The following is a 26,880-nucleotide window of genomic DNA, read 5'->3' as shown; positions in this document are numbered from 1 at the left end:
TTCAGGGTTACAGTGAAAAGGCAGGGAAGTGGGCCTGAGAAAGTTTGGATCAGCCATGATCCTATTGAATGGCAGAGCACACTCAAGGGGCTGAATGGCCTATTCTTGTTCCTCTTTTTTTTTTCACATTTTATGCAGAGACATTTTTCCTTTATGGTAGAATCTCGGACCAGGCTGCATAATCTCAGGGTAAAGGGTCACCTATTTAAGACTCGGATTTTTTTCCTGAGGATAGTCAGTCTGTGGGATTCTGAATAACCCAGCCTCAGCAGCATACTGTTAGAAAGTATATTCAAGGCTGACATTGACAAATTTTTAACTAGGTAGGGAATCAAAACAATGTGGAAAATATAGGAAAGTGGAGATGAGGATTATCAAATCAACTCTGATCTTATTGAATGGTAGAGCAGACTTGATGGGCTGAATGGCCTACTTCTACTCCTACTCCTACATTTTATGGACTTGTCACTGAACTAGAAATCAAAAACACCCAGACTAATGTTGTTAGGACATGGATTCAAATCTTACCACTGCAGCAGGTGAAATTTACATTGAATTAATAAATCTGGAATATAAAGAGAGTTTCAATATTGGTGACCCTGACCATTACCACCATTTTTTTTGTGAAAACCATCTGGTTCACTAAAGACTAACACCCTATAGGACAGGTAATTTGCTGCCCTTGCTACTTCTGTACTGTATGTGGTTCAGTGTTAACTGCCCTTTGAAATGGCCTAACAAACCATTCATTGAAATACAGATAGGCAACAAATGCTGACCTTGACTGTGATGCCCACATCCTTTAAAACGACAAAGGGGGAAAAAAAAACTTTCAATTATAGAAGGCACTTAGAGGTGTAGTCAGATATCGGACTTATGAACTTTGGCTACTAAGAAATTAAAAGCTGGTCACACATTCATTTCCAATAATATAATTAATTAAGTATTCTGCTGCATGTTATGACCAGGAAATTCTGAAGATAGTTTGTTGTGACACAAAACTTGAATGTCAAGCCTCATGTACTTCAATTTTACGTTAGATATTTTCGTCAGCTTTACGCCTTACAATCTTTGCACTACATCAGGTTGGTGGTTTTGTGTGTTGAATTTTATTCCTAAATAATGAAGTACAACTTGATCAGTGTTTAAAGGCAATTATAGGTACAGTAAATATCAATAGTTTGCCTTAACCTCTAATATTTTATTAATTGAACAGTTTTCCTACAAATGTAGCTTCTAACAGTCATCCACTTTATTAATACTCTTGTTCTGTTACAGATGGATCTGTCCGTTGTTGCCTTATACAGTGTTATGCAAGAGCGACAGAAAAGATATGCCAAGTATGCTGAACAAATACAGAAAGTTAATGAGATGTCTGCAATACTCCGGCGTATACAGATGGGCATAGATCAAACTATTCCACTAATGGAGAAACTTAATAACTTATTGCCAGAGAATGAAAGACTTGAACCTTTCAGCATGAGAGCTGACAAAGATGTAAAGTACCAGTAGACTATAAGCTCCACCTTCTATCCTTCATTAGATATGTAAATAGTCACCACCCAATCTGCAGTTTGGATATTAAGTCAGTGAAGTATCATCTATTTCTAGGTATATTGAGCATTTTGTTGTAATGTGCTCTTCTGACCCTCTTCCAAAATGCTCTTGATTACGTGTACCAGCTAATGCCATTATGAACTTTTTTCACCCAGTTTTGGTGGAAGGAGTTACTTATTAATGAAGAGACTGCTAAAGTTATTTGTAGAGATTTGAGGTCAAATACCTGCACCAATTTGCACTACTACAAAGCAGTCACATCATGGTAGCGACTACTAAATTTTGAATTAATCCATGCAAAAAGGACACAATACTAATACCTTGATTTGAAGACTTCGCTTATTAATTAAACTGTCTGTTGGTGTCCTGTAGCATTCTTACATGGCTAAATGTGCCTTGTGTACATGTTTGAAGCATCTCAAGACAACATGGTGGCTTTCCTCTTTAATATGTAAAGATATCTGTTGTGCTTGACACTTGAATAAATGAATAATTAGTCATAGGGATGGTGGGTTGCAAGCCTTCATGCAATTGGCCAGGGCTCTTGTGGCATTGTGGTAGTCTTCCTATCTCTGAGCCAGGAGACCTGGATTCAAGTCCCAATTGCTTTAGAGTTGTGTAATAACATCCTGAACAGGTTGACCAGACTATCATCTTACAGCTGGTGATAATGTACTGGAGTATTTTCATTGTCACTAAGTCTAATCATTGACCTCTATAGATAGAAAGTTTGGGAAGATTTACTCTCATGTTCTTTAAAGTAGATCATTGACTAGTTTGTAAAGTGGTCCAATAATGCTGAAAAGTGACTCCTGGACCCTTGTCAAATAGTTGAACATAGAAATGAGGATATAACGTAATGGAAGATATGGAGCCAAGGAAAACTAATTTAATCTTAAGGCATTTTTATTGATGTAAATTCAATCACAATTTTCCTTTTGTTACCTGCAACTAATATTTATCATCGCTCCATACTAAAGTTTTTTTAAAATTCTAAAGCCTGAAGTTTGAGTAAAGCTAGTAACATAAGCAGGCTCTGAATGTGTATGAAGCTGCAGAGTAGTGCAAACAATATTGATTATGTTGCATGTGGCAAAGAGTTTAATGATTACTATTTAATTTTAGTTCCTAGTTCCACGCTCCGCAACAAAGAACATAAATTTACTTGCCTCCAACAAAAGAAAGTAGGTTCACAGATAAGATTCTTCAGTTCAGATTGAAAATGAACAAGTAATAGGGAAACATAACTTTGCTGGTACAAGATCGAGTTTCTACACAACTCTGAAGGGATAATGTACAGGTAAGAATTTGAAAAGCAAAGGGAAAAGAAATGCTGTTACTACAAAAGTGCATCAGTATTGTTGATTTATAAATTAACCTATTGAGTTTCATTTTAGTTTGCAAGATCCATAATCTTCTCTTCAGACATTATATTTGACTAGTTGGCCATAAAAGGAATTGGTGAGCAATTTCCTACTTGTAAATTACAACTTTACTTCTGTGTTTTTATTGGTTTTGAGAGCTCATTTTATCAGTGTTGATGTAGAAGTATTTTCATTTCTATGTACAGTATATTTTGTGCATTGTATTTATATTCTCATTTTACAAAACAAACAATCTGGTACAAGTTTTCTCCTCGTGTCACACTTTTTTAACGAGTAAATCAATTAGAACAATTTTGTCATGATTAGCTAACTCTGCTCACCACATACCACATGCTTGGGTATTCCCAATATGGATATAATTACTGTAACATTTGGGGAGGTTGTGCTGCTGTGGAATTTTTTGTAAAGAGGAATCTGAATTGTGAAATAAATCCAGATAATATTAGAAATACATAGCCAGCCAATTGGCATAAGAAGAGAAGAAAAGCAATTTGCTACAATTTAGGTGTTTATTTTTTGACCTATGTATTTTTCAGCACATCCCAATGGTGGTACAATACTATGGAGGCCGGGTATTAGAAATCACCTTTTCCCTCTGATCAGAGGAAGTTACTTTCAGGTCACCCTGAAAACATGAGCAGAACATAGATATACTGAAGTCAATTGCATCTGAAGAGAGAGAGAGGAAAACAGTTACGGCTTTAGGTTGGTTACCTTACAATATTTCCAGAAGTTTTCTACATGTGCACTGTAGTTTCTTTTTGTGGGAGCATGAGGTAGGATTTACTGTCAGGCACTTAAAGCAGGCTATGAACTTGACACAATGTTTAAATTACTCTTGTATGTAACAGGTACCATCTCAGATTTTATTTCAAAATATGCTCCTCATTTCACCTTTATGAAGAACATTTTTGTCAGTTGTCCATCAACACTTCATTCATTACACATTTGAACAAAATAGCTCCATCATGCAGACATGTTGTACCATCCTGAACAAGTTTTCAGCATATCTTCACCACAGAACTTCCATACAAGTGTGCTTTAACCTACAACTCATGTACTCTGCATAGCATCCACATTTTGTTTCATTTACACCTCTACATGTTTTTGATTCTGTCCTCATTTTTACAGCCATAGTATACACAGATGTTTTCTCAGTGCTAATTAGCAGTCCACATTAGCAATTCAAACCTAGCCAAAAAACTGGAAATCTCATCTGTATCAAGTAATACCTGAGATTTGATTTACTGAATACCTACATACAGTATAAGCATTAAAATTCTGAGGTATTTGCTCTAAGCAGCACTGGCACATTACCTATCCATAAATTCAAATCAAGATAGTTACACCATTTATTTACGATGCAAAGAAGTTTGCATCAAATAAGCTATGATTACACCAGATATCCAGATTTTGCCAGCTTGTCTGGAATTTTTTTTAAAATCTCCATGGAACTTGGCTCAGTCTTCAGAGGCAAAGTGCATTATTGGACAATTACATAACGCTAACTGGGATTTTTTTCAAATGCATACAAAAGCCTGACAATTATGCATAATTACCTTGATTAGATACTTATGTTGAATTAATTGAACAGTCATGATTGGTAGAACTGGAACAACAATATTCTAAATTATTGAAGTCCCTGGCTGAAGCTGTGAAGTGCAGTTTTGAAGAAACTGTCCGTGAATTATAACTTGGTCAAATTACCAGAGTGCATGTTAGCATTTCTTCAAGAAACTTCAATGATCTCCATGCTGCCAGAAAAGCTGGACTGACTTCCAATTTTCCCTAGGTCCTCCCGGGACCTACTTTCATTCATGCCTTCCTCGAATTCCATTTGACAGCTGCGGCGTTTGTATTGTTTTTCATACGGGCTTTCCTCATGCCAGCTGCGCCTGGAATCTCGGCGGTCACAGTGTTTTTCACGCCGACGCACTGTCCCTGCCTGATCACAGCCTGATGATAGCTGACTACAGCTAAATGCTGAATAGGCTGTGGTACCCCCAAACAGCGTAGAACCTGACAAAAAACGAGGAGATTGTCCAGCCAATGTTTCTGTTGCAAAGTACCAGGTGTTAGCCAATGATGCAGTTGATGTTTGAGGTGAGAGTATGTCTGAATGCCATCCTTTAAGCCCCATTCCTGCTGCAGATGTTGCCAAATGCTGTTGGCTGCTAGAAAGACCTAGTAGGAAATTTGTTCTGTAATTATCCTCCATGCTACCACTTCTATGCAAGGGGTACAGGAGTGTTCTAGGCATTGTATTTGTGCTTGCTGCTGTTTGCGCTGAAGAAATAGCTGCACTTTTTGGTGATTCCTGTTCCCATATGGTTTGTGGCTGTTTCTTATTTACCTCCATCATGACAGGTGTAGTGTGTTCTGAAAGCTGTTCCACTTCTTTCTGAGCTGTTGAGAAAAAACATAACTGGCCCGTTTCACCCGCATTTGATTCCCTTAAAGGATCACAACTGTCTTCTGCAGGAGCAGCAATTGGTGTAGAACTAGCACCTCCACTGCTACTGGGATATGAAACAGACTTTATGTCCAAAGAAAATGAGCGTTTTAATCGATTGTTGTCCTCTAACCTGTCCAAGGACAGGTTAAGTCCATTGAGTCCTTGAGCCAGAAAATGTTCTTCTTCCAGATTGGAAACAGTGGATTCCATAAGTGCAGATAAAGGTGTATTAGGTGCAGTCAGATTCTGATCCATAGTCTCTGAGGTAGTGGATGTAAAGGCTTGGTTTTCTGTTACTGTATCAAAGTGGCCACTTTCCTGTGTCATCCTCTGTTCCCCAGGTCGCTCTAACTGCAGGAATTTTAGTTTGGTAATGGTTCCTGTTTGTCCAGTTTGAGTTTTCAACTTCTTCTCAAAATCCAGCAGTTGGCCAAGAAAGTTAAAGTTAGGTGAGATGGTTGGTCTCTTCTCTTTGACAAATCTTAAAAACAAAAGCAAATTTATTTGTAAAAGAGATGTCGATTCTGAAAACTACTTAAAAAAAAGGTTTAGCTGCTTAATTTGCTTATTAGGTCAGGAAAAAAAATTAAAACTTTTGTGGTCAAACTGTATAGAGCTTAAATCCTCCTTCACTGTTAATAACCACTGTGGAAAATAATGAAAGATTCCACTTCAAATTATATTTGTGATTTGCATGATAAGGAGATATAGACCCATTAAGCAGGTCCTTCACCCCACAACCCCCCAGAGAAAGTTCTTCATTTTATTTCTCTAAAGAATAATGTTCCTTCCCCACTTATAAAAGTTCAGCTTTTGATTGATAGTGAGACTCATTGTGCATCTTTTTTCCTATTTATAGACCATTACCATAAATGTTATTAAATCAAATGTAATGCTGTTGAAGGGAATCAATGAGCCTGCTCAGTTTTCAAGGAAGAGAACCTGCTTACATTACAGACCCTGGCCTTGACATGACTATATAAGCGGTTAGCTCGTAGCAATTTAGGAGTAGGCTACTTTAACCAACACTTTCACCAATTATTGGATGAATTAATTGCTACATTCTTTGCTCCATATCTTTTAATACCTTTGATAGATTTCTGTTACACAACCCAAGGTTTAAAAATACCAGTCAGCCGACCACTGGCAACCATTTCCAAGAGTTCCAAATTGCTACAATTCTTTTGGTAAAGAAGTATTTCCTAACTTTGCTCCAGAAAGGTGTGACTCTTAACATTTAGGTTATGTCGCCTAGTTCTAGATCCTGCAGCAGTGGATGTAGTGTCTCTATTCTATCAGTTGCCTTGATATTCTCAAATATAATCAACACCTCCTTTAATTTTACAAATTCCAGAGTAGTACCCTAAGTATTTTTTGCTGCATGGGCGCAACAGGACACTCTAACCTCCTATCTAGGTATAAAAGGTCAGCATTTCATTTGTTTTACTGGTTACTCTTTATAAATTATCGAAGAACGTGGTGCTGGAAAAGCACAGCCGGTCAGTCAGCATCTGAGGAACAGGAGGATTGACTTTAAGTGTAAGTTCTTCTTTCCTGATGAAGGGCTTATGCTCAAAACATCGATCCTCCTGCTCTTCACGTGCTGCCTGACCGGCTGTGCTTTTCCAGCACCACACGTGTCGACTCTGATCTCCAGCATCTGCAGTCCTCATGTTTTCCTATTCTTTATAATTGTCCATCACAATTTAATAATTCATGTATGTGGGCTTGTAAGATTCTTGAACCTCCAATTCCGGTTTACCATCACTTTTTAGATCTTCTAAAGATAGTCAAAGCTGCTTTTACTGTCTCTTTCCACTTGTCCCCATAGCCATGCTCACAGCAAGTTTCAGAACAGAGAAGTGATGAACAAGAGCATTTAAAAAAAATAACAACAGCTCCAGCTCTGCGTTGTTGGGAACTGGACTTTCAAAACTCCAGAATTCCAGCTATAGGTCAGATCACATTGGATCTGAAGCTCAAATGGGAACAGAGATATGAGCAGGTAGGTGAGGGAGGAAGATTATTGGAATGGAGAGGATTTGTAGCACCCTGGAGCACTTGAGATGCTGTATGTAAAAAGCCACATTTTTGATTAAATGATATGATGCAGAAATTTAAAGATGTAAAGTACTTCAACTTGCAGAGTGTATTTTGTGCTGGTAACGAAAGGGTTTTAATGGAAAAATGTAATGTACTTAAAGTTATGGTATTTCTAAAATCTGCAACTTTAAGTGGAGTTATTATCCTTACTCTGTTCAATCTAATTCAATTCTTAATTGGTCCTCAATGCCGACAGCTTTATCTGATATTTGATTAAAGTCTTCAAGTCCATATAAATAACAGCCATATGAATACTGTTGAACATTTTGAAAAATGTGGCTGTACGTAGTATTCAGGGGATTGCCCTATCTTTCTGCAAATTCATACTGACTAGCTGAAAAACTCCATCCCATATTCCCAATTCCTTCGGCTCCGCCGCATCTGCTCCCAGGAGGACCAGTTCCAACACCGCACAGCCCAGATGGCCTCCTTCTTCAAGGACCGCAGATTCCCCCCAGACGTGATCGACGATGCCCTCCACCGCATCTCCTCCACTTCCCGCTCCTCCGCCCTGGAGCCCCGCTCCTCCAACCGCCACCAAGACAGAACCCCACTGGTTCTCACCTACCACCCCACCAACCTCCATATACAACGTATCATCCACCGTCATTTCCGCCACCTCCAAACGGACCCCACCACCAGGGATATATTTCCCTCCCCTCCCCTATCAGCGTTCTGCAAAGACCACTCCCTTCGTGACTCCTTCGTCAGGTCCACATCCCCCACCAACCCAACCTCCACTCCCGGCACCTTCCCCTGCAACCGCAGGAAATGTAAAACTTGCGCCCACACCTCCTCCCTCACTTCCCTCCAAGGCCCCAAGGAATCCTTCCATATTCGCCACAAGTTCACCTGTACCTCCACACACATCATCTATTGCATCCGCTGCACCCGATGTGGCCTCCTCTACATTGGGGAGACGGACCGCTTACTTGCGGAACGCTTCAGAGAACACCTCAGGGACGCCCGGACCAACCAACCCAACCACCCCGTGGCTCAGCACTTTAACTCTCCCTCCCACTCCACCGAGGACATGCAGGTCCTTGGACTCCTCCACCGGCAAAACATAACAACACGACGGTTGGAGGAAGAGCACCTCATCTTCCGCCTGGGAACCCTCCAACCACAAGGGATGAACTCAGATTTCTCCAGTTTCCTCATTTCCCCTCCCCCACCTTGTCTGTCAGTTCCCTCAACTCAGCACCGCCCTCCTAACCTGCAATCTTCTTCCTAACCTCTCCGCTCCCACCCCACTCCGGCCTATTACCCTCACCTTGACCTCCTTCCACCTATCACATCTCCATCGCCCCTCCTCCCTACCTTTTATCTTAGCCTGCCTGGCACCCTCTCCTCATTCCTGATGAAGGGCTTATGCCCGAAACGTCGAATTTCCTATTCCTTGGATGCTGCCTGACCTGCTGTGCTTTAACCAGCAACACATTTTCAACTGTGATCTCCAGCATCTGCAGACCTCATTTTTTTAGCTGAAAATTTAAGTCATTCTTTCCTTAATTACAAAGTCTTTAACCAAACATTTCTCATTGGGAAGTTATGACCTGGTTTCTCCTCCTTTAAAATACAGGAACAGTTTCTGCTTCCTAAAAAAAGTTTCATTGTAAAATATCTTCTCCTTGAGAGTAGACATTTTTTTAGTGCCTTTTTGTCCATCAAAACAATTTTGCAGAAACTACGTTATTACATTCCTTTGGGTTTTCTGATATGCTAATCTCTTCTACATATGCCATTTCCTTACTTTAATGTCATTATTTATAGCATCATTTAGTTTTTATGCAATGTGCATTGTTCTTAACCATTTCTTTTTCCTAATTGTGGAAGATTTGTTTTCCCTGGCAAGTTTTGTCTGCTTCATCCATCCTATACTATTTGTTTCTCTTCACATGTATGTAATTTTGTTTTATGGTGCTCACCCTTTGAGTTTTGTATTGCATCAAGACCTTTTTTTTTAAAAAAACACCCCCTGCCATCAACTCTGAGCTTTACAAGGTGTATATGTAATTAGGTCTTTATTCAAATGAACCTGTTTGTGATCTGGTTACCATAGAGAGAGAGTTCAACAAGGTTTTCAAGGGGTGTGTGCTAGTTTTAACACCTTTTCAGAACATTTCATAGAAACTGGACAGCAGCTCTTTAAGATGTAAAGCAAAGAAGCTACTGCTGCGGGGAAGCAACGGACAAGCAAGATGCTTTGAAATGGACAGTCACCGAAGTATGCTACAAAAAAAAAGTGAGCTGAGTGGAATGATCGACAAAAGGACTCTGGACCTCTGCTATGACAGGCTAAAATGCTTGAGCTGAGAGTGACTCTAGGCATTGTGTAAATGGAGACATTTTTTGCATTAGTTAATGTGACCTGTTTAGTTATGTTTGACCTATGATTGAACATTTATAACAAAAATCTTGAAATTGGAGATTTGCAGCATGTTCACTGACCACCTGCAATTTTATCCAAAAAGTCACTACTTCATCAGGTTGAAGTCAGCATTACCTAGATTTCAAGTCTTAGGAATTGGTTTTGAAAGAGAAACCTAAAACATCACATTACTATATTACAGCCACTATTAGAAAAATGGTCCATACAATACTAGGCAGTTAAACAAATTGGGCTCATTCTATTTAATAGGCTGGTCTTTGATTTTGGAACAATCTATCCTGAACATAATCACTCAAATTCAATATCTTTCTGTTGAGCTTATCTTAAAAATGACGGGCTGCATATGGTGTCTAACCTCTACATAAATACATTCCAACATTTCACAGTAGCTACACAGGGGTTTATACACACAAAATCCCATTACAGTCTTAAGGTATTTTCTTTCTTCTGCCAGTATTGTCTCTGCTACTTGTTTAATTTGTTTTTGAACTACTAGTAAAGATTTTTAAAAATTCATTTCACAGGATAAGGATGTTCTTGGTGAGGCCCCCATTTACTGTCCATCCATAATTGCACTGAGGGCAATTAAGAGTCAACCACATTGATGTGGGTCTGGAGTCACATGTAGGACATGAAGGACATTTTTCTGACAATCAACAGCAGATTCATCATCATTAGACTCTTAATTCTAGATTTTCAATGATTTCAAATTCATTGGCAGGATTTGAACTCCCCTTCACAACTTGACAGCCTGCCCTTCAATTTTTAAGTCTTTTTGACTGCCTTTCCAGAAAGATGCATAGTTTTCCTAGCTTAGTACTTGTGCTAGCTAGTATCTATTGAAATGAAGTTCTTCTTTGATACCACTCCTTCAGCTATTTCTTTTACCTCTAAATATACTTATTAATTTATATCTGTATCAGATAATATGAAGACAACTCAGTCTTTAAACAAAAATTTTCTCTCAAAAAGGACCTCTTGCCTATTGTTGAACACATTTGGGTCCCAATATAAACAACTGTCAGTGAAACCACTGCCTTCCTCTCCAATACTCTCCAGGATGGTCCTTGCCTCAACACCAGGCTGAGACAAGATTAAGAGTGATTTATTGTCTATGTTCAAATAATGCTAGCTATTCCCCCTTCTACCTGATTATTATAACCACATCAAGTTTTCCTCTCATTTCTTTGAAAAGCTTCCTGTTTTAACAAGTGCTATGATCTGCAAATTATCTGTCCTGGTAGCATGACCCCTCATTCCTCTCTCTGGATCTTTGTTCTTAATCCCCCTGGGATTTTCCTTTTATATTTTGTCCAATGCTAGTTTCACCAATCCCATTATGAACTTGTACCTAAGATGTGGCCATAGGCTGAAGCAAATCATGTAAATACATCTCCCCTTTTATTGGTTGGAATATTGCCAGTTTGCACTGCATATTAGCTCATTGACAGTGAGGGATTTGAGGCAAAGACAAGCATGTTTACTCGTGAAAGACTCTGTCCATATACTCCCATGTACCGTAGTCCAGGCATACACCTGTTTGGCCAGTCAAATGGCTTTTTACAGCTGGATGACTTTCCAGACTTCTTAAAATAGTTGCTACAGAATAGCAAACGTTAAATTAGAACTTAATAAACACAAAGACAATATCCAGGCATCAAATCAAGACAAGATGTTCAATTCTAGTCAAGTGACTCAAACATTTGTCCCATTTAGATAGGGTGTGGTGTCCAAGTCAGAAGTCTATTATGATAGTCTCATTGAATTTCTGGTGTTTGCCCTTAAGATTTCTAGTCTCAAGACCATATGGATAACCCGATCCTCAATTATGACTAATTCCAGCAATTGAGGAGATAAAGTTGAACTGCTCAATGCATGATTCTACTAAGTGCCCCCTATTATGAATGGTGGAGTCCAGCCAATTTAACTTTTCATGTTATGTGCAGAAAAGTAAGTGCACAAGAGACAGTATGGTTATGGGACCTGAAATGTCCACAGCGAAACTAGCCTCCAGGGGTTAATAGCTTGCAATGCAGAGTGACACTAACAGAATGGATTCTATACCTGCATCAGTTGAAGTTACCATGAAAGACTCTGATCAATCTTTTCCCTTGCCTGAGGCATTTTGACCCTTAGGCTAAACCACTACCAGTCATCATCTCTCTCTTTCTCTCTCTCATGAGTGCAGCCCTATAACTGCAGCATGAGAGCTATGACAACTTTAATTTCGTTGCAATGCTGTATAAATGAGGTATGACTTACCACAAAAAGCAGAACACATCCACCATAACCACTTAGTGATGTTTTTCCAAATTATAACCAAAGTGAATTCGTAACAAGGAATGCCACCATTATCAAACTCAACAATTACCAGTTTTCTAATATTTAATAGTTGCTATTGATGAAGGTCAGTACCACTTGACACACCAACCACATTACTGCCATCTCCCAACTATTTTGAAGGATTAGATTGTTTTTTAATTAGTGACTATTCCAATAAAATACACATCTCCATATCTTTACATTTGTTATTATGTTTACATTATGAGTCAATAACAAAATCTCCACATAAACTACTGAACTGATAACATAATACTTCTTACCTATAAGCTTCATCTAGTGACATATCCATTCTCTTCATTATATAAGCTATGGCAATAGTGGCAGAACGGGAAATTCCAGCCAAGCAGTGCACCAACACGCATCCATTTGATGCCTTTGCTTTCTCTAGAATTGAAATGAAGAAGGCACTTTAGCAATGTTCTCAGTTTTTAAAAACTGGGATTAGGTACAATTTCTAATCTATGACATCGAACACTCTACTCTTATTTAGAAGATTAGTCTGAACTCTATATAATTTCATAAAATAACAGTATTATTCACATTGGTGTGCGTCCCTTCACGTAATTGCCTAGTTGCTAGATGATGCTCATGCATGTATGCAAGTGCCATGTCAAGCTTTTGTTGTTAATTAACTCATGGATTACTATTCCTGCAATCCATCTTTGTCAATCCCAGATCTATGAAGGCCTGAAAGAAAGCATGAGGAACAGTAGCTGGTAGGTTGACCACATAATGAACGTTCATTTAAATAGCTGGGCAATGTTTGGAAAATAAACCACTTCAGTGAGTAAGTGCAAAAAGATGAAAGAAAATTAAACTTATCTACAAAATGGATCAATGGGTATTTTTTTCTCTGCTTGGAGTGCGCTAACAATCAATTGGATCAATCAATAAACAAAGAAAATTCCAGAAAAATTGTACAGCAACCAGCTTTACACAACCATTTACTTTTTCCTCAGGATTCTGCGATTTTGAACACAGTCTCAAAGCAACAAACAGATGGTGATTGAATTTTTTTTTTGAAAAGTGGAGTAAGATTCTTGTTGACCAAGGGAATCAAAGGTTATCGGGGAAGAGGGGAATGTAGAATCTGAAATCTGAAACACTAAGAGCACCATGATGTCACTGAATGGTAGAGCCAGCTCAAGGAGCTGAATAGTCTGTCTAAAGTTATACAGCATAGAAACAGACCCTTTGGTTCAACTCATCCATGCTAACCAGATATGCTAAACTGATTTAGTCCCAAATGCCAGCACTTGGTCCATATCCCTCTAAACACTTTCTACCCATGTACCCATCCAGATACCCTTTAAATGATGTAATTGTACCCACCTGCTCCACTTCCACTGGCAGCTCATTCCATACAGGCATCACCCTGTGGGTGAAAAGGTTGCCCCTCAGGTCTCTTTTAAATCTTTTGCCCTTACTTTAAATGTATGCCATCCAGTTTTGGACTCCCCTACCCTGGGAAAAATACCTTGACTATTCACCCTGTGATGATGTTGTCCTTTTTTTTTCAGGAGGTCAAAACACAGGTTCCAAAAAGTCTGGGTTTTTTAATTGTTTTAGGGCCAATTTGATTATAGCTAACAGATACTGTCTCAGGAAAAAGGCTTTCAAGTTTTAGGAAAGAAAATTTGTGCAATGAAAGGGGAGTGGCCAGTTCTCCCAGATCAGCTTTTCTCTGGTTTTGGCAGCCTGGCTATTCACTGAAAGCAGTCAGACAGTTTTTGACTTGGAAGGAGGTGTTCTAAGTTGTCCCCTCTCTCTGACTTCTCTCCTGTAAGACTCTGTGCTTGATTTTACCTTTTGTGCCAAAGAGTGTTTATGGGGATTGTTGCGAGCATCATTAAACAGCATCATTAAGTTGGGATAATCTGTTGGGTTTTCGGATAGGTTAGGTTATTCTGCATTGTTCTCTTTTGTTTGTGTTTCATCCGGTAATCTTGTAAATAAATTCTGTTTTATTTAAAATGAAGTGGTTTGACCAGCAGCACCTCTTCTGGAATAACTACTTTCCACCTGCTTAAAACAACTAGTAAAGTTAGGGTCTGGGCTACTTTCTGGAAATGTTTTGAGGGGGTCTGGCCTGGTTCATAACAACCCAATCCATGCCCTTCATGATGATATAAACATCTATGAGGTCTCTGCTCAGCTTTGGATGCCCCAGCCTATTCAGCCCCTCCCTAAAGCCTTACTTCATCTTCTAATTTGTAAACTAGTTATTTTTGGGAAAAGTTGGACTTAAATATTTATTTGCTGAAAGATCAAAATAACAGATTTTATTGTTTCCATTCTGATGATCTAATGTAGATTTACATTTGCAATTTCTCAGAGATCCTAATCTCAGTTTTACGAAGCGGTGTCAAATGGAAAGTACAACATTCCACTGTGGAGGAGGGAAGCAGTCACAATAGGGTAAAGCACCCAAGCTCTTAAGTTCTTCTCACACATCTATCTCCTTCCTGAATGAAGGACAATTATAATCAGGAAGTCTCAGAGTCACAACATGAAAGCATAATCAAAATTACCCCAAAGCATGTATTACAATTTATTTAAGAAACAAGAAAATAAAAAGTCCCCACTGACCTATAAATTCTACTGATTTGTCCAGCCAAGGCAAAATCTTCTCGCAAAAGCTGTCATTGACTGGAACTCGTAGGAAGTGACTCTCTGGGATAAAGTCAGGTTTTGGGCATGTGTTACTTGCATTGAGTACATAGCCAATATCAATCTGCTGCATTAGCTCCTATATTTGAAGTAAAACAGAAAATATATAATTACTATTCAGTGCAAATCAAATTATATGATTATCACAAACTGGAACTTTGTTTAGTTTAATTCTAACTCAGATCTGTAAATTCTCAAAACACCGTGAACTCAATTTTAACGTTGGAAGTGGGTATGCTTTGAATCAAATCAGTCTTGCTCCATTTGTTTCCTTTTTGTGGTACATTTATTGGCGCAAATACACAAAACAAGTAGTAAAACATCACTTTAGTAGGAAATTAAATCAATTAATTACAGTGAGTGCTACATTGTGCAGAATCAAAGGTTTGTGTACACTGGCAGCTACACTCCTTACCCTGTTTAATACATCTCGTTGACAACCAAGGTAAAGATGAGGAAGAATGCGAGTTGGACCAGTGTTGGTTACAGGTAAGCATGGCTGTGAAATGCTTGTTGGTACTAGAGCAGATTTTCCTTCACAGAGGCCTGAGAAGCTAGATGAAAATGTAGCAAATCCACCTATAGACAACATCGAAAACAGACAAAATGATCAGGGTATAACTAAAAGCTTTAGCAATTTCAAAACTGACAAAGAGAATAATCAACTCTTTCCAAAACTTTGCACAAAACTCAAAAGAGGTAAGGAATAGTTCATGCTCTCCCTCCTTTTCTTGCTTTTTACTGGTATCAAGCATGTTCAATAACTAATACTGCTTTATTCTTGCTGGCTATTCACAAAGGTCACCCAAAAAAGTCCAACAACTAATCCCTACACAGTACAAAGACTACAGCTGTTTTGTTTCACCCTTCAATTCACTTCCCCTGTGCAGTGCCTCCTGCCCATTGTAGATGATGGGCTAAAATATTTGTTCCCAAATTCCTAGTTGTAGTTGCTAAGTGCATGGAGTAATTTAGTGACAATTTAGCCAATTTAGTTTTATTGTTTTAAGCAAAAGAAAATAAATTTGTTGGTTGATTGCTCTAGATTAAAGATCATCATTCTAGTAGTGACTTGTATTCTAGGCTCAGACTCGATTCTTACTTTATTCTGTCTACCCCCTAGCTTCTTCCATATGGGCTCCTGCTCACCCCTGCAAGCCACATCAAATGAATCTGAAGACTCATTTCATGGCAAGGAGTCAAAACCAAAATGCACAATTAACTGTCGCATCTTTTAAAATGATGATTGGTGTGTTACTATTGTTTAAAAATAAAATACTTGCATTTATATCATTTTACATGACTACCAGACAGCCTCAAAGCACCTGACAGCCAATGCTTACTTTTAGAATATTGTCACTCTCTATAATGAAGACTTGCTGTCAGTCAGATCTCGTACATGTGCTGAAGGCCATGTCACATTTTTTTCAATTATTGCTTGAAAAAAAAATGTATAATATTGTGCAAACAAAATGGCCATTTTAACCCAACTGAATTCATAAGTCAATAAAACGAATAATTTGATCTTAGTAGACCTTAACCTATTGTAATTATTCTGGCCGCCTTTTTAACAATACAGCACAGAACAGGCCCTTCGGCCCACGATGTTGTGCCGAACATTTGTCCTAGCTTAAGCACCTATCCATGTACCTATCCAATTGCCGCTTAAAGGTCACCAATGATTCTGACTGCCACTCCCACAGGCAGCGCATTCCATGCCCCCACCACTCTCTGGGTAAAGAACCTACCCCTGACATCCCCCTATACCTTCCACCCTTCACCTTAAATTTATGTCCTCTTGTAACACTCTGTTGTACCCTGGGAAAAAGTCTCTGACTGTCTATCTATTCCCCTGATCATCTTATAAACCTGTATCAAGTCACCCCTCATCCTTCACCGTTCCAATGACAAAAAGGCCTAGCACTCTCAACCTATCCTCGCACGACCTATTCTCCATTCCAGGCAACAGCCTGGTAAATCTCCTCTGCACCCTCTCCAAAGCTTCCACATCTTTCCTAAAGTGAGGTGACCAGAACTGCACACAGTACTCCAAATGTGGCCTTACCAAGGTCCTGTAAAGCTGCAACATCACCTCACGACTCTTGAAATCAATTCCTCTTCTAATGAACACTGATATACCATAGGCCTTCTTACAAGCTCTATCCGCCCGAGTGGCAACTTTCAAAGAGCTATGAACATAGACCACAAGATCCTTTGCTCCTCCACCTTCCTAAGAACCCTACCATTAACCCTGTATACCGCATTCTTATTTGTCCTTCCAAAATGGACAACCTCACACTTGACAGGGTTGAATTCCATCTGCCACTCCTCAGCCCAGCTCTGCATCATATCTAAGTCCCTTTGCAGCTGACAACAGCCCTTCTTACTATCCACAACTCCACCTATCTTCGTATCATCTGCAAATTTACTGACCCACCCTTCGACTCCCTCTTCCAAGTCATTAATAAAAATTACAAACAGCAGAGGACCCAGAACTGCTCCCTGCGGAACTCCACTTGTAACTGGGCTCCAGGCTGAATATTTACCATCTACCACCACTCTGACTTCGACCGGTTAGCCAGTTCTCTATCTAACTGGCCAAAATTCCCACTATCCCATGCCTCCTGATTTTCCACATAAACCTACCATGGGGAACCTTATCAAATGCCTTACTAAAATCCATGTACACTACATCCACTGCTCTACCCTCATCCACATGCTTGGTCACCTCCTCAAAGAATTCAATAAGACTTGTAAGGCAAGACCTACCCCTCACAATTCCGTGTTGGCTGTCCCTAATCAAGCAGTGTCTTTCCAGATACTCATAAATCCTATCCCTCTGTACCCTTTCCATTACTTTGCCTACCACCGAAGTAAGACTAACTGGCCTGTAATTCCTGGGGTTATCCCTATTTCCTTTTTTGAACAGGGGCACAACATTCGCCACTCTCCAGTCCCTGGCACCACCCCCGTTGACAGTGAAGACGAAAAGATCATTGCCAACGGCTCTGCAACTTCCTCTCTTGCTTCCCACATAATCCTAGGATATATCCCGTCAGGCTCAGGGGACTTGTCTATCCTCAAGTTTTTCAAAATGCCCAACACATCTTCCTTCCTAACAAGTATCTCCTCTAGCTTACCAGTCCGTTTCATACTGACCCACCCTTCAACAATACGCTCCCTCTCATTTGTAAATACTGAAAAGTACTCATTCAAGACCTCTTCCATCTCTTCCAACTCAATACACATTAAGGTCATCATTTAATTAAGGTCCAAGCCTCCTGAATGTATGCAAATTGGGATCCTAAGATGCAAAAGGATGCCAGTGTGATTTTAACTTCCCCACCCAGTGCCAAATCCACCAAATACAACTGGGATACTACATGTCTGACTTTTAGCAGACAGATCGAAAGGACAGAGTTGGTATGCTGTTCTATTTAGTATATTCCCAATGGGTTTTTGCCTTTTGTCTTGACGAAATCTCTCAGCTTACCACCCTACGGTCTTTTGTTTCATTGCTTTGGATGGAATTATAGCCTTATTATCCAAAATAAGCAGATAGAAAAGTTGGAAGATAGGAGGTAAAGCAGTGTTTTGCTTGAATAAATCTAAACCTAGTCTAAAAGTTAGCAAAACTTATTGGATATCTTTCAGAAACAGTACAGCGGGAGGCTGTTCTTAAACAGATAGATTGCTGCTGATGTTTGTAGCCTTCTATTTGTTGACATGGACATTGTGACAGTGGATGTCAAAGTCAAAGGGGCTGTCAACTTATTTGATGCTTATTGATGGGTATATCACCAGCATCTCTATGGTTGCAATACACACTATATTAAGGCCAAAATCTTTATTTGTTAGACCCAACCAATACTCAACCAAAGATCAGTAACACAAAGAATTTAGCATTGGCTCCAAAATTCCATAAACAATTGCTCACCTTTATGTATTTAGCATAATTTTTATTTTATAATTTTTAAGGATCTGTAATCAAATTTGACAGGACACATTCCTCAAATTTCTATCAATTAATAAAACTCCTATCACTAAAGGCCTTCTTGGAAATCACATTCACAACTTAGGAATCTGACGATGTCAGACAAACGGTTTGCTAACTTAGCAACATAGAGTGAGTCAAGTGAAGTATTGGCAGATGGATCCAGGTTTGTTCGGTGAAAACTGACTGTGTCTTCAGCTGATGTCACTGAAATTTCCAAGGACAGATCCCTGGGGAATATGGGCAGCAGGAAGCGAAAACATTGCAAATAATACCCTGGTCATAATTAGGTAAATTAAAATGGAACCAGGTGAGAAGTTGAAGGAGGATGGTGTTGTGAATCATGTCAAAGACCTCAGACAAATCAAGAACAATGGAGGCATCATCTACCACTACTCACTCAGGCCAGGAGAGGAAGATTAAAAGGAAGAAATTTTGTGATGTTATGACCCAATTGGAAAAGTACACTGATTCTTGAGACTCATGGCTCCTAGAGTCACCACAAAAGTTAATGATTTGATTAAAAGTATGCAAAGCCTCCAACTTACCTATCTGATGGACTCAGATTCTGGGCACAGATAAATAAAAATATGAAATAAAAACTCACATTCCATAAAAATAATTGAAAAAATCTGGTGTTGCGGATGGAGGAAAAACTTCAAGGAAATCGTTCAAAAGCACTAGTCCACAGCATTTGATGATATATTTCTTTTGCTTACCAAGAGCTTCATTTCTCCAAGTGGAATCTTTCACTTCTTTGCCAGAGGCACAGGGCAACTGGTACTCTAATTATAAAGTCTCTTATTTACTAGTTGAAGGCAACATCTAACAGCGAATGATGGGAAAGATTAATTGACTGTCTCCAGGCTTGAGTTACTTTGCTGCAGAGATATTGACACAGACCCTGCTCCTTTTAGTCTGGACACCTATGCCTCTGAATTGTTCACACAAAGCAGGTGTTCTGCTGCCCAACAACCAGTGAGTTATCATCAGGCTGATGACTTCCAGCATCCATAACTGCTCACAATTGCACAAATCAATTCTGTACTCTGCCGCTGGCCAAATCTCACACCACATACACAACCCAATGCCATGCCAACGTACCTCTCCTCCCTCACCACTTGAAACAAACCAGCAATCTAGACACAACTCAGCACAATTCACAATGAGTTTCAGTAACTTGTTTTCAAAAGGTGCAGTGGTTCCTTTCATAATCCTTGATTTTAAAAGTCTTTTTTACATGGTGTTGTCAAAAATAAAGTAAAATAAAACTATATGAATGAACCATACAATTTAAAAAAAAACATTAAAAGTGCAACCATCAACTATAAACATTCACTAGCATTTGACTAAATATCTCAAATTATAATTTTTAGTGCATCATAAACCTGTCACAGTACAATTCAGGGTACATTGTGATTTCAAACTATTTTGAAGCTAGTTCCCAAAAAAGCAAGAAATTTGCCCATTTTCACTGTCACCATCATTTTCTCCAGTGTTATTTTTATGTCACATATAATTCAATAATTCTGTCTTCATTGCCATGTATTATGGATGCGGAAAAGAAATTAAGAGATAACTTTTCCCCTTTCTCCTCAATTGTCTGCAATAACACCCCCCCCCCTTCTTCACACACTCCAAAATGCAAATACAATCAACAACACACGAACATGCATAAAGGATGGACTCTAAAGAACAAAGCATGCTATTAGTTTATTAATAGAATACAAGAAGCAAATTGAGTCTTTTAGGCACTACATGGAGTAGGTTGGATGGGCACCTTCCCTGAAGGTGAAGGGAAGTTGGAAGTCTCTGAAGCTCCAGATGAGGCTATGGGTGATTTGCAAAGGTGAACCCTTGCAGGTAAAAATGAATTTATTGCCTTCCTGCTGCCTGAGCTGGATTGTTGTTGGCATGTTTCTAATCTACTGACAGGAGTTTTGGTCCCTCTTTTGTCCTGTTGGTTCCCAGACGGACACTTTCCTGTCTGATTGTTGGAGTAGGAAGATAGCTCAGTTTCGATAATGTGACCATAAGAGCAGAGCTTCCACTGCCCACACAATTAGATGTTAGAAGCCAGTGCTACACAATTGTAGATGTTCACACTTGTCAACAAACTGGTTTCTCTGCACCCTTCTTTGTGGGATGCTGACCTTGGAGATAAAGGCATATCAGATGGGTAGGTTATTGAGTTTTGGGTATCATTTACATTTTGATAACTTTCCAGAAACAGCTTCAGACAGAAGTTGATTTTATTTGTAGAAATCGAACAGTTGGCAGTAGACTCTCAGTGGCCATTTTAGCAGTAATTATCCACTTTTGATAGTCAAATTGAAGGAGTTTGCATCTTCAGAGTTATGAATATGGCTCTTTACTGGGCATGACATGTGGATAATGTAAATTGTTCATGGTACTTTAATCATAAACTGTGTTTTGTTTAAACAGACCTTTAGGTTGTATCTGCAAAGTTTAAATTATCTTAATTTTCCCCAATATAATCCACATGATCCAACATGATGCACTTATTTTTATTTAAAAGTTTTGCTCATTTATAAGTATCTTCACTTTCATGCTCTGCAATATTAACAAATTTCTGGAGCCCATAATTGCAAGAACAGATGTTCATTTGCATTTAACAGAAGTTGTAACAAAGCAGCATGCATCACTGTCTGAAGAAGTGGTTACTGTAATGCTAATAAAACTACTTCAAATAGGAGCTAATGTATTTTAGATCAGTTTGTGATGATCTGTTAATAATTAAAAACATCTCCACATTAAAAAGCACAGTTGGCACGTGGTTCACCGTTTATTGGTTCTATGCATTAATCAAGATGGCCCAACTTTCATGGAACTGGCAACATTTCAGACATGAGCCCCTTTTAAGATTTCATATTTTAAAAGCATTGCACAGAGGTTGCTCTCCTAAAATTCTTAACAGATGAAGCAGGAAAACAGTAAATCTATTTAGCTCTTTTATTATATCCTCTTCATGCAACAAATCCTCTTCACAGAAATTGCCTGCATTTATACAGTGCCATTAATGTCTGAATTAATGTCCTTTATAAAGAGGGATAGATATTGAATTGAGTGGGAGTGACCAAATTCTGTTCTACATGGTATTGAAGTTAAAATGTTCTTGATGCTGCACTCATCCAGGTGAGCACTAATTCTCGGCATGTGGGGTGTCAAGAGACGAAGGTGGGGAGTGGCAAATCATTTGTTGGAGATACTCAGCGTTTGCCCTGTTCTTGCAACTGCCATGTCAGGCCAGTTTAAAAACAGAAGAATACATGCAGCACCAAAAGGAATCGCCCATTTAGCTCCTTGAGCTTGTTTCATCATTCAAAACAAATTGATGATTATCTATCTAAACTCCACCTTCTCACACTATCTCCACATCACGCAGTATCCAAAGTTAATTGGTCTCTTGCTTGAATAACTTAATGACTTAGAATTCTGTCAGAGAATTATAGATTCTTAATGCGTGATTTTACATTTTTGTGAAAAAAATTGTCCTCATCTCAGTTAATGACTGATCATTTGCTCTGATGCTGTGTCACAACAAAGCGTATTCTTAAGGATGCTTAAGAAGTTCGGCAGGTCCATAAGGACCATCACCAACAACTTTTACAGATGCATGTTAGAATGCATTCTATCTAGGTGCAGAAAAGCCTTGGTACAGCAACTGCTCTGCCCAGGATTGTAAGAAACTACAGAAAATTGTGTACACAGCCCAGACTATCATGAAAGCCAACCTCCCATCCATGGACTCTATCTGCACTTCTCCTTGCCGTGGAAAGGCCAAAGTAATTAAAGACCCCTCCCATCCTAGTAATACTCTCTTCCAACCTCTTCATTCAGACAGAAGATACAGAAGCTTAAACAATCACACCAACAGGTTCAAGAACAGCTTCTTCCCTACGGTTATTAGACTGCTGAATAGACCGCTCTAATTTCAAACCTAATGTTGATCTTGCTTTTGTGCACATCCTGTTCAGCTTTAATCTTATGTACCTTGATCAACTGAACACGATGATCCTTACGTTCTTGTATGCTATGGTTCCCACCTATACAACTTGCAAAACAAAAATTTTCATTGCGGTTAGGTACATGTGACAACAATAAATCAAATCCCTAATTCTGGACTGTTAAGGCAGGGAAATACATCACGGATTTATGCCTTCAAAGGCCCTTAAGAATTTGATATGCTTCATTGAAAGTTCTTCTCATTATGCCATACATTGGGGAAAATAGACCAAAGCTACGCAGTCTCTCTTCATAGACGTGATTTTCCTAAGAGCTAGTGTGATGAAGTCTTGTTGCCTTCCCACCAAGATAAGATGTCCTTTCTTAGGTAAGGACTTGAAACTGTATGCAATACTCCAAGCTAATTGTGTCAACACTCTATAAAATTGCAGGCTAACGGTCTATAGCTCACAGTTTCCTCTCTCTCCCCCTTCTTCCTTGAATAATGAGATTACATTTTCTCCCTTTTAAACCACTGCAATTGATCTGGATTTTCAGGAATTCTGGAAAATCAAAACAATTGCACTCATTAGTCCATGACAACCATTTTTAAAGATCTGGGATGCAAACCATCAAGCCGAAGACATTAATCAACTTTAAGTCCCAGTAATATTTTTAATGTCTTGCCATTTCTTTATTCATTGAAAAGAGAGACATGCTGGAACTTGCACTCATCAGGACAAACTTTAAATGATCACAACAATTTATTCTACAGCAAGAGGATGGGAACCATTGGGAAGATCTAATTTGCATAAACTCAGAGCATTTTGTAAAACAGAGGAGATTTTCATTCCATGCATTTGGAATTGATTCAATTCTGGATTTCAGGTGGTGAAAAGAAACAAAATCTTTGAAAACATTGTGCCATCCAGTATTCTCAGTATAACATCTTTGAAAGCACTGGTTTCCGGTCTCTCCATTTTTGAAATCTATAGTTCCTGAAAAAGGAACATTGGTAACAACCATGCACTAGAAATCTCAAGCCTCAAAAAGGAACAATTACTCCTGGACAAGAATCATGAAAAGGTTTTTTTCCATAAAAGCATGTTTAATTCACCTTCACTTTCCAGATTTTCTGGTTTGAAATCTATTGTATATAACCTTTTGAGAGCAGTGATCACAGTCTAAACATATTTCATGTACAAAATACACCTAAATCACAAATGAACAATCTTTTAAAATTGATCAGTAATGAACCCCATGCCTTCAGATAACCTATCATATTTTGCAGAGTAAAACACAGGCTTTGCAGCAATTGCACTCATGAAGGTGATAGTCACCTCCTTGAAAATGGGAGAGCACTTCCCTTGGCAATTTCAGTGGGCAAGTCACATAGACCAGAGGTGAGTCGAGAGTGTGTTGCCGGGAAAAGCACAGCAGGTCAGGCAACATCCGAGCAGCAGGAGAATCGATGTTCCGAGCATAAGCCCTTCATCAGGAACAAGGCTTGTTGGACAGGGCTAAGAGATAAAAGGGAGGGGATGGGATGGGTAGCTGAGAAAGTGATAGGTGGATAAAGGTGAGGGAGAAGGTGATAGGTCGGGGGGCAGTGATGAACAAGTTAGGAGGGCGGTACTGAGTTGGAGGCTTGGACCTGGGATAATGTTGGGAGAGGGGAAATGAGGACATTTATCCCATGTGGTTGCAGGGTCCCAAGGCAGTACATGAGGTGTTCTTCCTCCAGGCGTCGGCTGGTAACAGTTTGGCAGTGGACGAGGCCCAGGACCTGCATGTATTTGACAGAGTGGGAGGGGGAGTTGAAGTATTCAGCCAGAGAGTGGTGGGTTTGATGGGTGCGGGTGTCCCAGAGATTTTCTCTGGGACAATCCGTAAGAAGGCGTGAGCAAGGTTGGCAGATTGCCTGCCTTGCAGGAAACTAGTGAAGCAGATGAGTTTTTGACAGTTCGGTTGCACCACAATCACCACTATTCCAGATCTGTTTCAGTGAGTTTAAATTCTCCAGCTTTCGTGGTGGGAATGTAACTAGTCACTCTGAATTACGAATACTGTAGCATAACCAATATGCTGCTGTTCCTACTGTACCACCTGTGATCACTTCTGCATGTAAAACCTTAGCAGACTTTAAAATTAGCAGCTGAACATTACAGCTAGGCAGCCCATTTCCTTCTCCCACCAAATCCCAGAGAGATTGATTGTTATGACTAGTCAGCAATTTGTTCTTCATCTATATCGTCCAACCACCACAGTGGTTAAAGGCAAACAGGACTGACTTTGGTCTGCTGTTGTCTATCAATTCCTATGATTCCAAAACTTCTGCAAGGCTACAGAATATTGTTCCATGTCTCACTACAATATGCTACTTTTTCTTATTAGTATGCAAGAGTTCTATGATCAGCTACATTGCATATTTGTATCAAATTGGCTCATGTCAATTCTGTGACTCCTGGCAAACCCTATGACACATTAGTTTCCCAGCTTGATGCTGATCAAAGAGAGTGCTGGGCATGAGTTAGAGATTATGATGCTGTACAAGATGTTAAAAACTGAGTTTTGGGCTGCCAGATATTCCTCACTTATAAGTGAATGAAAATGGCAAGAAAACACAGAAAAACAAGCAAAGGTAACTTTTGTTATTGATTAATTCAGCCATGAATTTGAACAAAAGGTATTAATATAGACGTTTAATTCAAATGTTTAATTAAATATTTAACAGTCAGATGGCCAGAATTAATAATTAACTGAAAATCAGAACTGGTGCAAGGGTAGTAATTAAGTACATTGCAAACACAATTCTAACAGAACACTGATAGCAGAATTAAGATGGACATCTACAAAATTACCATTTTTTAAAGCTGCTTTTCAAGAGTTTCCAGAGCAAATATTTAATGCAAAATGATTCAAAGCGTATCATCGCTCTATGAACAAACTTCTCTCCCTTTATTCTCTTGCTGAGGTAAGAGTTGTCCAAATAAAATGTACCATGCTAAAAAAAGTTCCACAGGAAATGGAGAATGACACCTTCCAACTATTAATGATTGAATAGCTCACCATTTATGGCACTATAAACATACGTTTTTAATACTGTTTTCAAAAAATCGTATGTTCGAGCTTTACATATGGTAATCGATCTGAGTCTTTGAATATTACAGTCACCATTCATCTTCTATGAACCCAGCAACTAAGAATGTAAAACAAAAGCTTTTTCTCAGCATATTGGCAAAATAAGCAGGGCAATGCAATTTAGTGATCTTCCAAAAACGTAACTTAGTGTCCCAAATATACAGCATTCCACAGAATGAAGTGCAACATTTAATGAGACTGAAGTCTATTCATATTGCTAAAGAAGGATTATTGTTCCCCAGTTCTAGCAATATTACAATAAAATTAGCAAAATTCTGAAGAATTTTGTACTTACTCAAATAATTCCACTTATTTGAATCAGAATCAAATTAGGTTTCCTGAACATTGTGTACTGTAGCATCAGCTCGTACAACTTATTTAATGTTGGAATGTGGGTAATACAGGCTCAATTACATTTATTACCTACTTCTAAATGCCCTGAGGAAGGGTGGGGAACAACACTTACACAAATGTTTGGTTTATCAAGCCACATCAGAGGGCTTTCAAACCCAATTACACAGTATGGGACTAAAATCACATGGAAGTCATACCAGATATGGATGCCAGATTGCTTTTCCTGAAAGGATGTGAATAAGATCCAATTGGTTCAATAATATGCTACCACAAGAAGTCATATATTTTCATTCTCATATTTTCCTGGTTTGATTCCACAAATTACAAGTTTACTGAACTTTGCTTCATAGCTTGATATAATGGGTTCTTGCCTCTTAAAGAAGGAAACAACCAGACTTCAATACCAGAGTAATGTATGGTATGTATCTGTTCTTCTAAAATTGTGCATCTATATTGAATTGACTTGTGTCAAGTATGTATTTTCTATAAGCATTTTGCATTCAATTTGTACTTCAGTTGT

At 38.9% G+C, this 26,880-nt stretch overlaps 2 protein-coding genes across 4 annotated transcripts in view; one reads left to right on the top strand and one right to left on the bottom strand.

The window, feature by feature from the left end:
- The window catches only part of borcs5 (BLOC-1 related complex subunit 5), a 95,142-nt gene extending 91,983 nt beyond the window's left edge, over positions 1-3,159 (top strand). Inside the window, exon 5 of one of the 2 annotated variants that reach the window (XM_060839836.1) lies at positions 1,279-3,159. In XM_060839836.1, coding sequence (XP_060695819.1) covers positions 1,279-1,512 — 234 coding nt within the window. In that variant the 3' untranslated portion in view covers positions 1,513-3,159. The remainder of the gene's footprint in view (positions 1-1,278) is intronic. The other variant, XM_060839835.1, reaches the window with a different exon arrangement.
- Positions 3,160-3,452: 293 nt separating this feature from the next.
- dusp16 (dual specificity phosphatase 16) overlaps positions 3,453-26,880 on the bottom strand; it is a 100,539-nt gene continuing 77,111 nt past the window's right edge. For both annotated transcript variants that reach the window (XM_060839833.1, XM_060839834.1), the window contains exons 4-7: positions 15,321-15,484; positions 14,825-14,984; positions 12,496-12,619; positions 3,453-5,878 (exon numbers count right to left, since the gene is read on the bottom strand). In XM_060839833.1, the coding sequence (XP_060695816.1) occupies positions 4,672-5,878; positions 12,496-12,619; positions 14,825-14,984; positions 15,321-15,484 (1,655 nt within the window). In that variant the 3' untranslated portion in view covers positions 3,453-4,671. The remainder of the gene's footprint in view (positions 5,879-12,495; positions 12,620-14,824; positions 14,985-15,320; positions 15,485-26,880) is intronic.

Source organism: Hemiscyllium ocellatum, chromosome 19, assembly GCF_020745735.1.
Source record: "Hemiscyllium ocellatum isolate sHemOce1 chromosome 19, sHemOce1.pat.X.cur, whole genome shotgun sequence".
Lineage (NCBI taxonomy): Eukaryota > Metazoa > Chordata > Chondrichthyes > Orectolobiformes > Hemiscylliidae > Hemiscyllium > Hemiscyllium ocellatum.
Note: the sequence above shows the minus strand (reverse complement) of the source record. Positions and strands in the feature narration are given on the sequence as shown.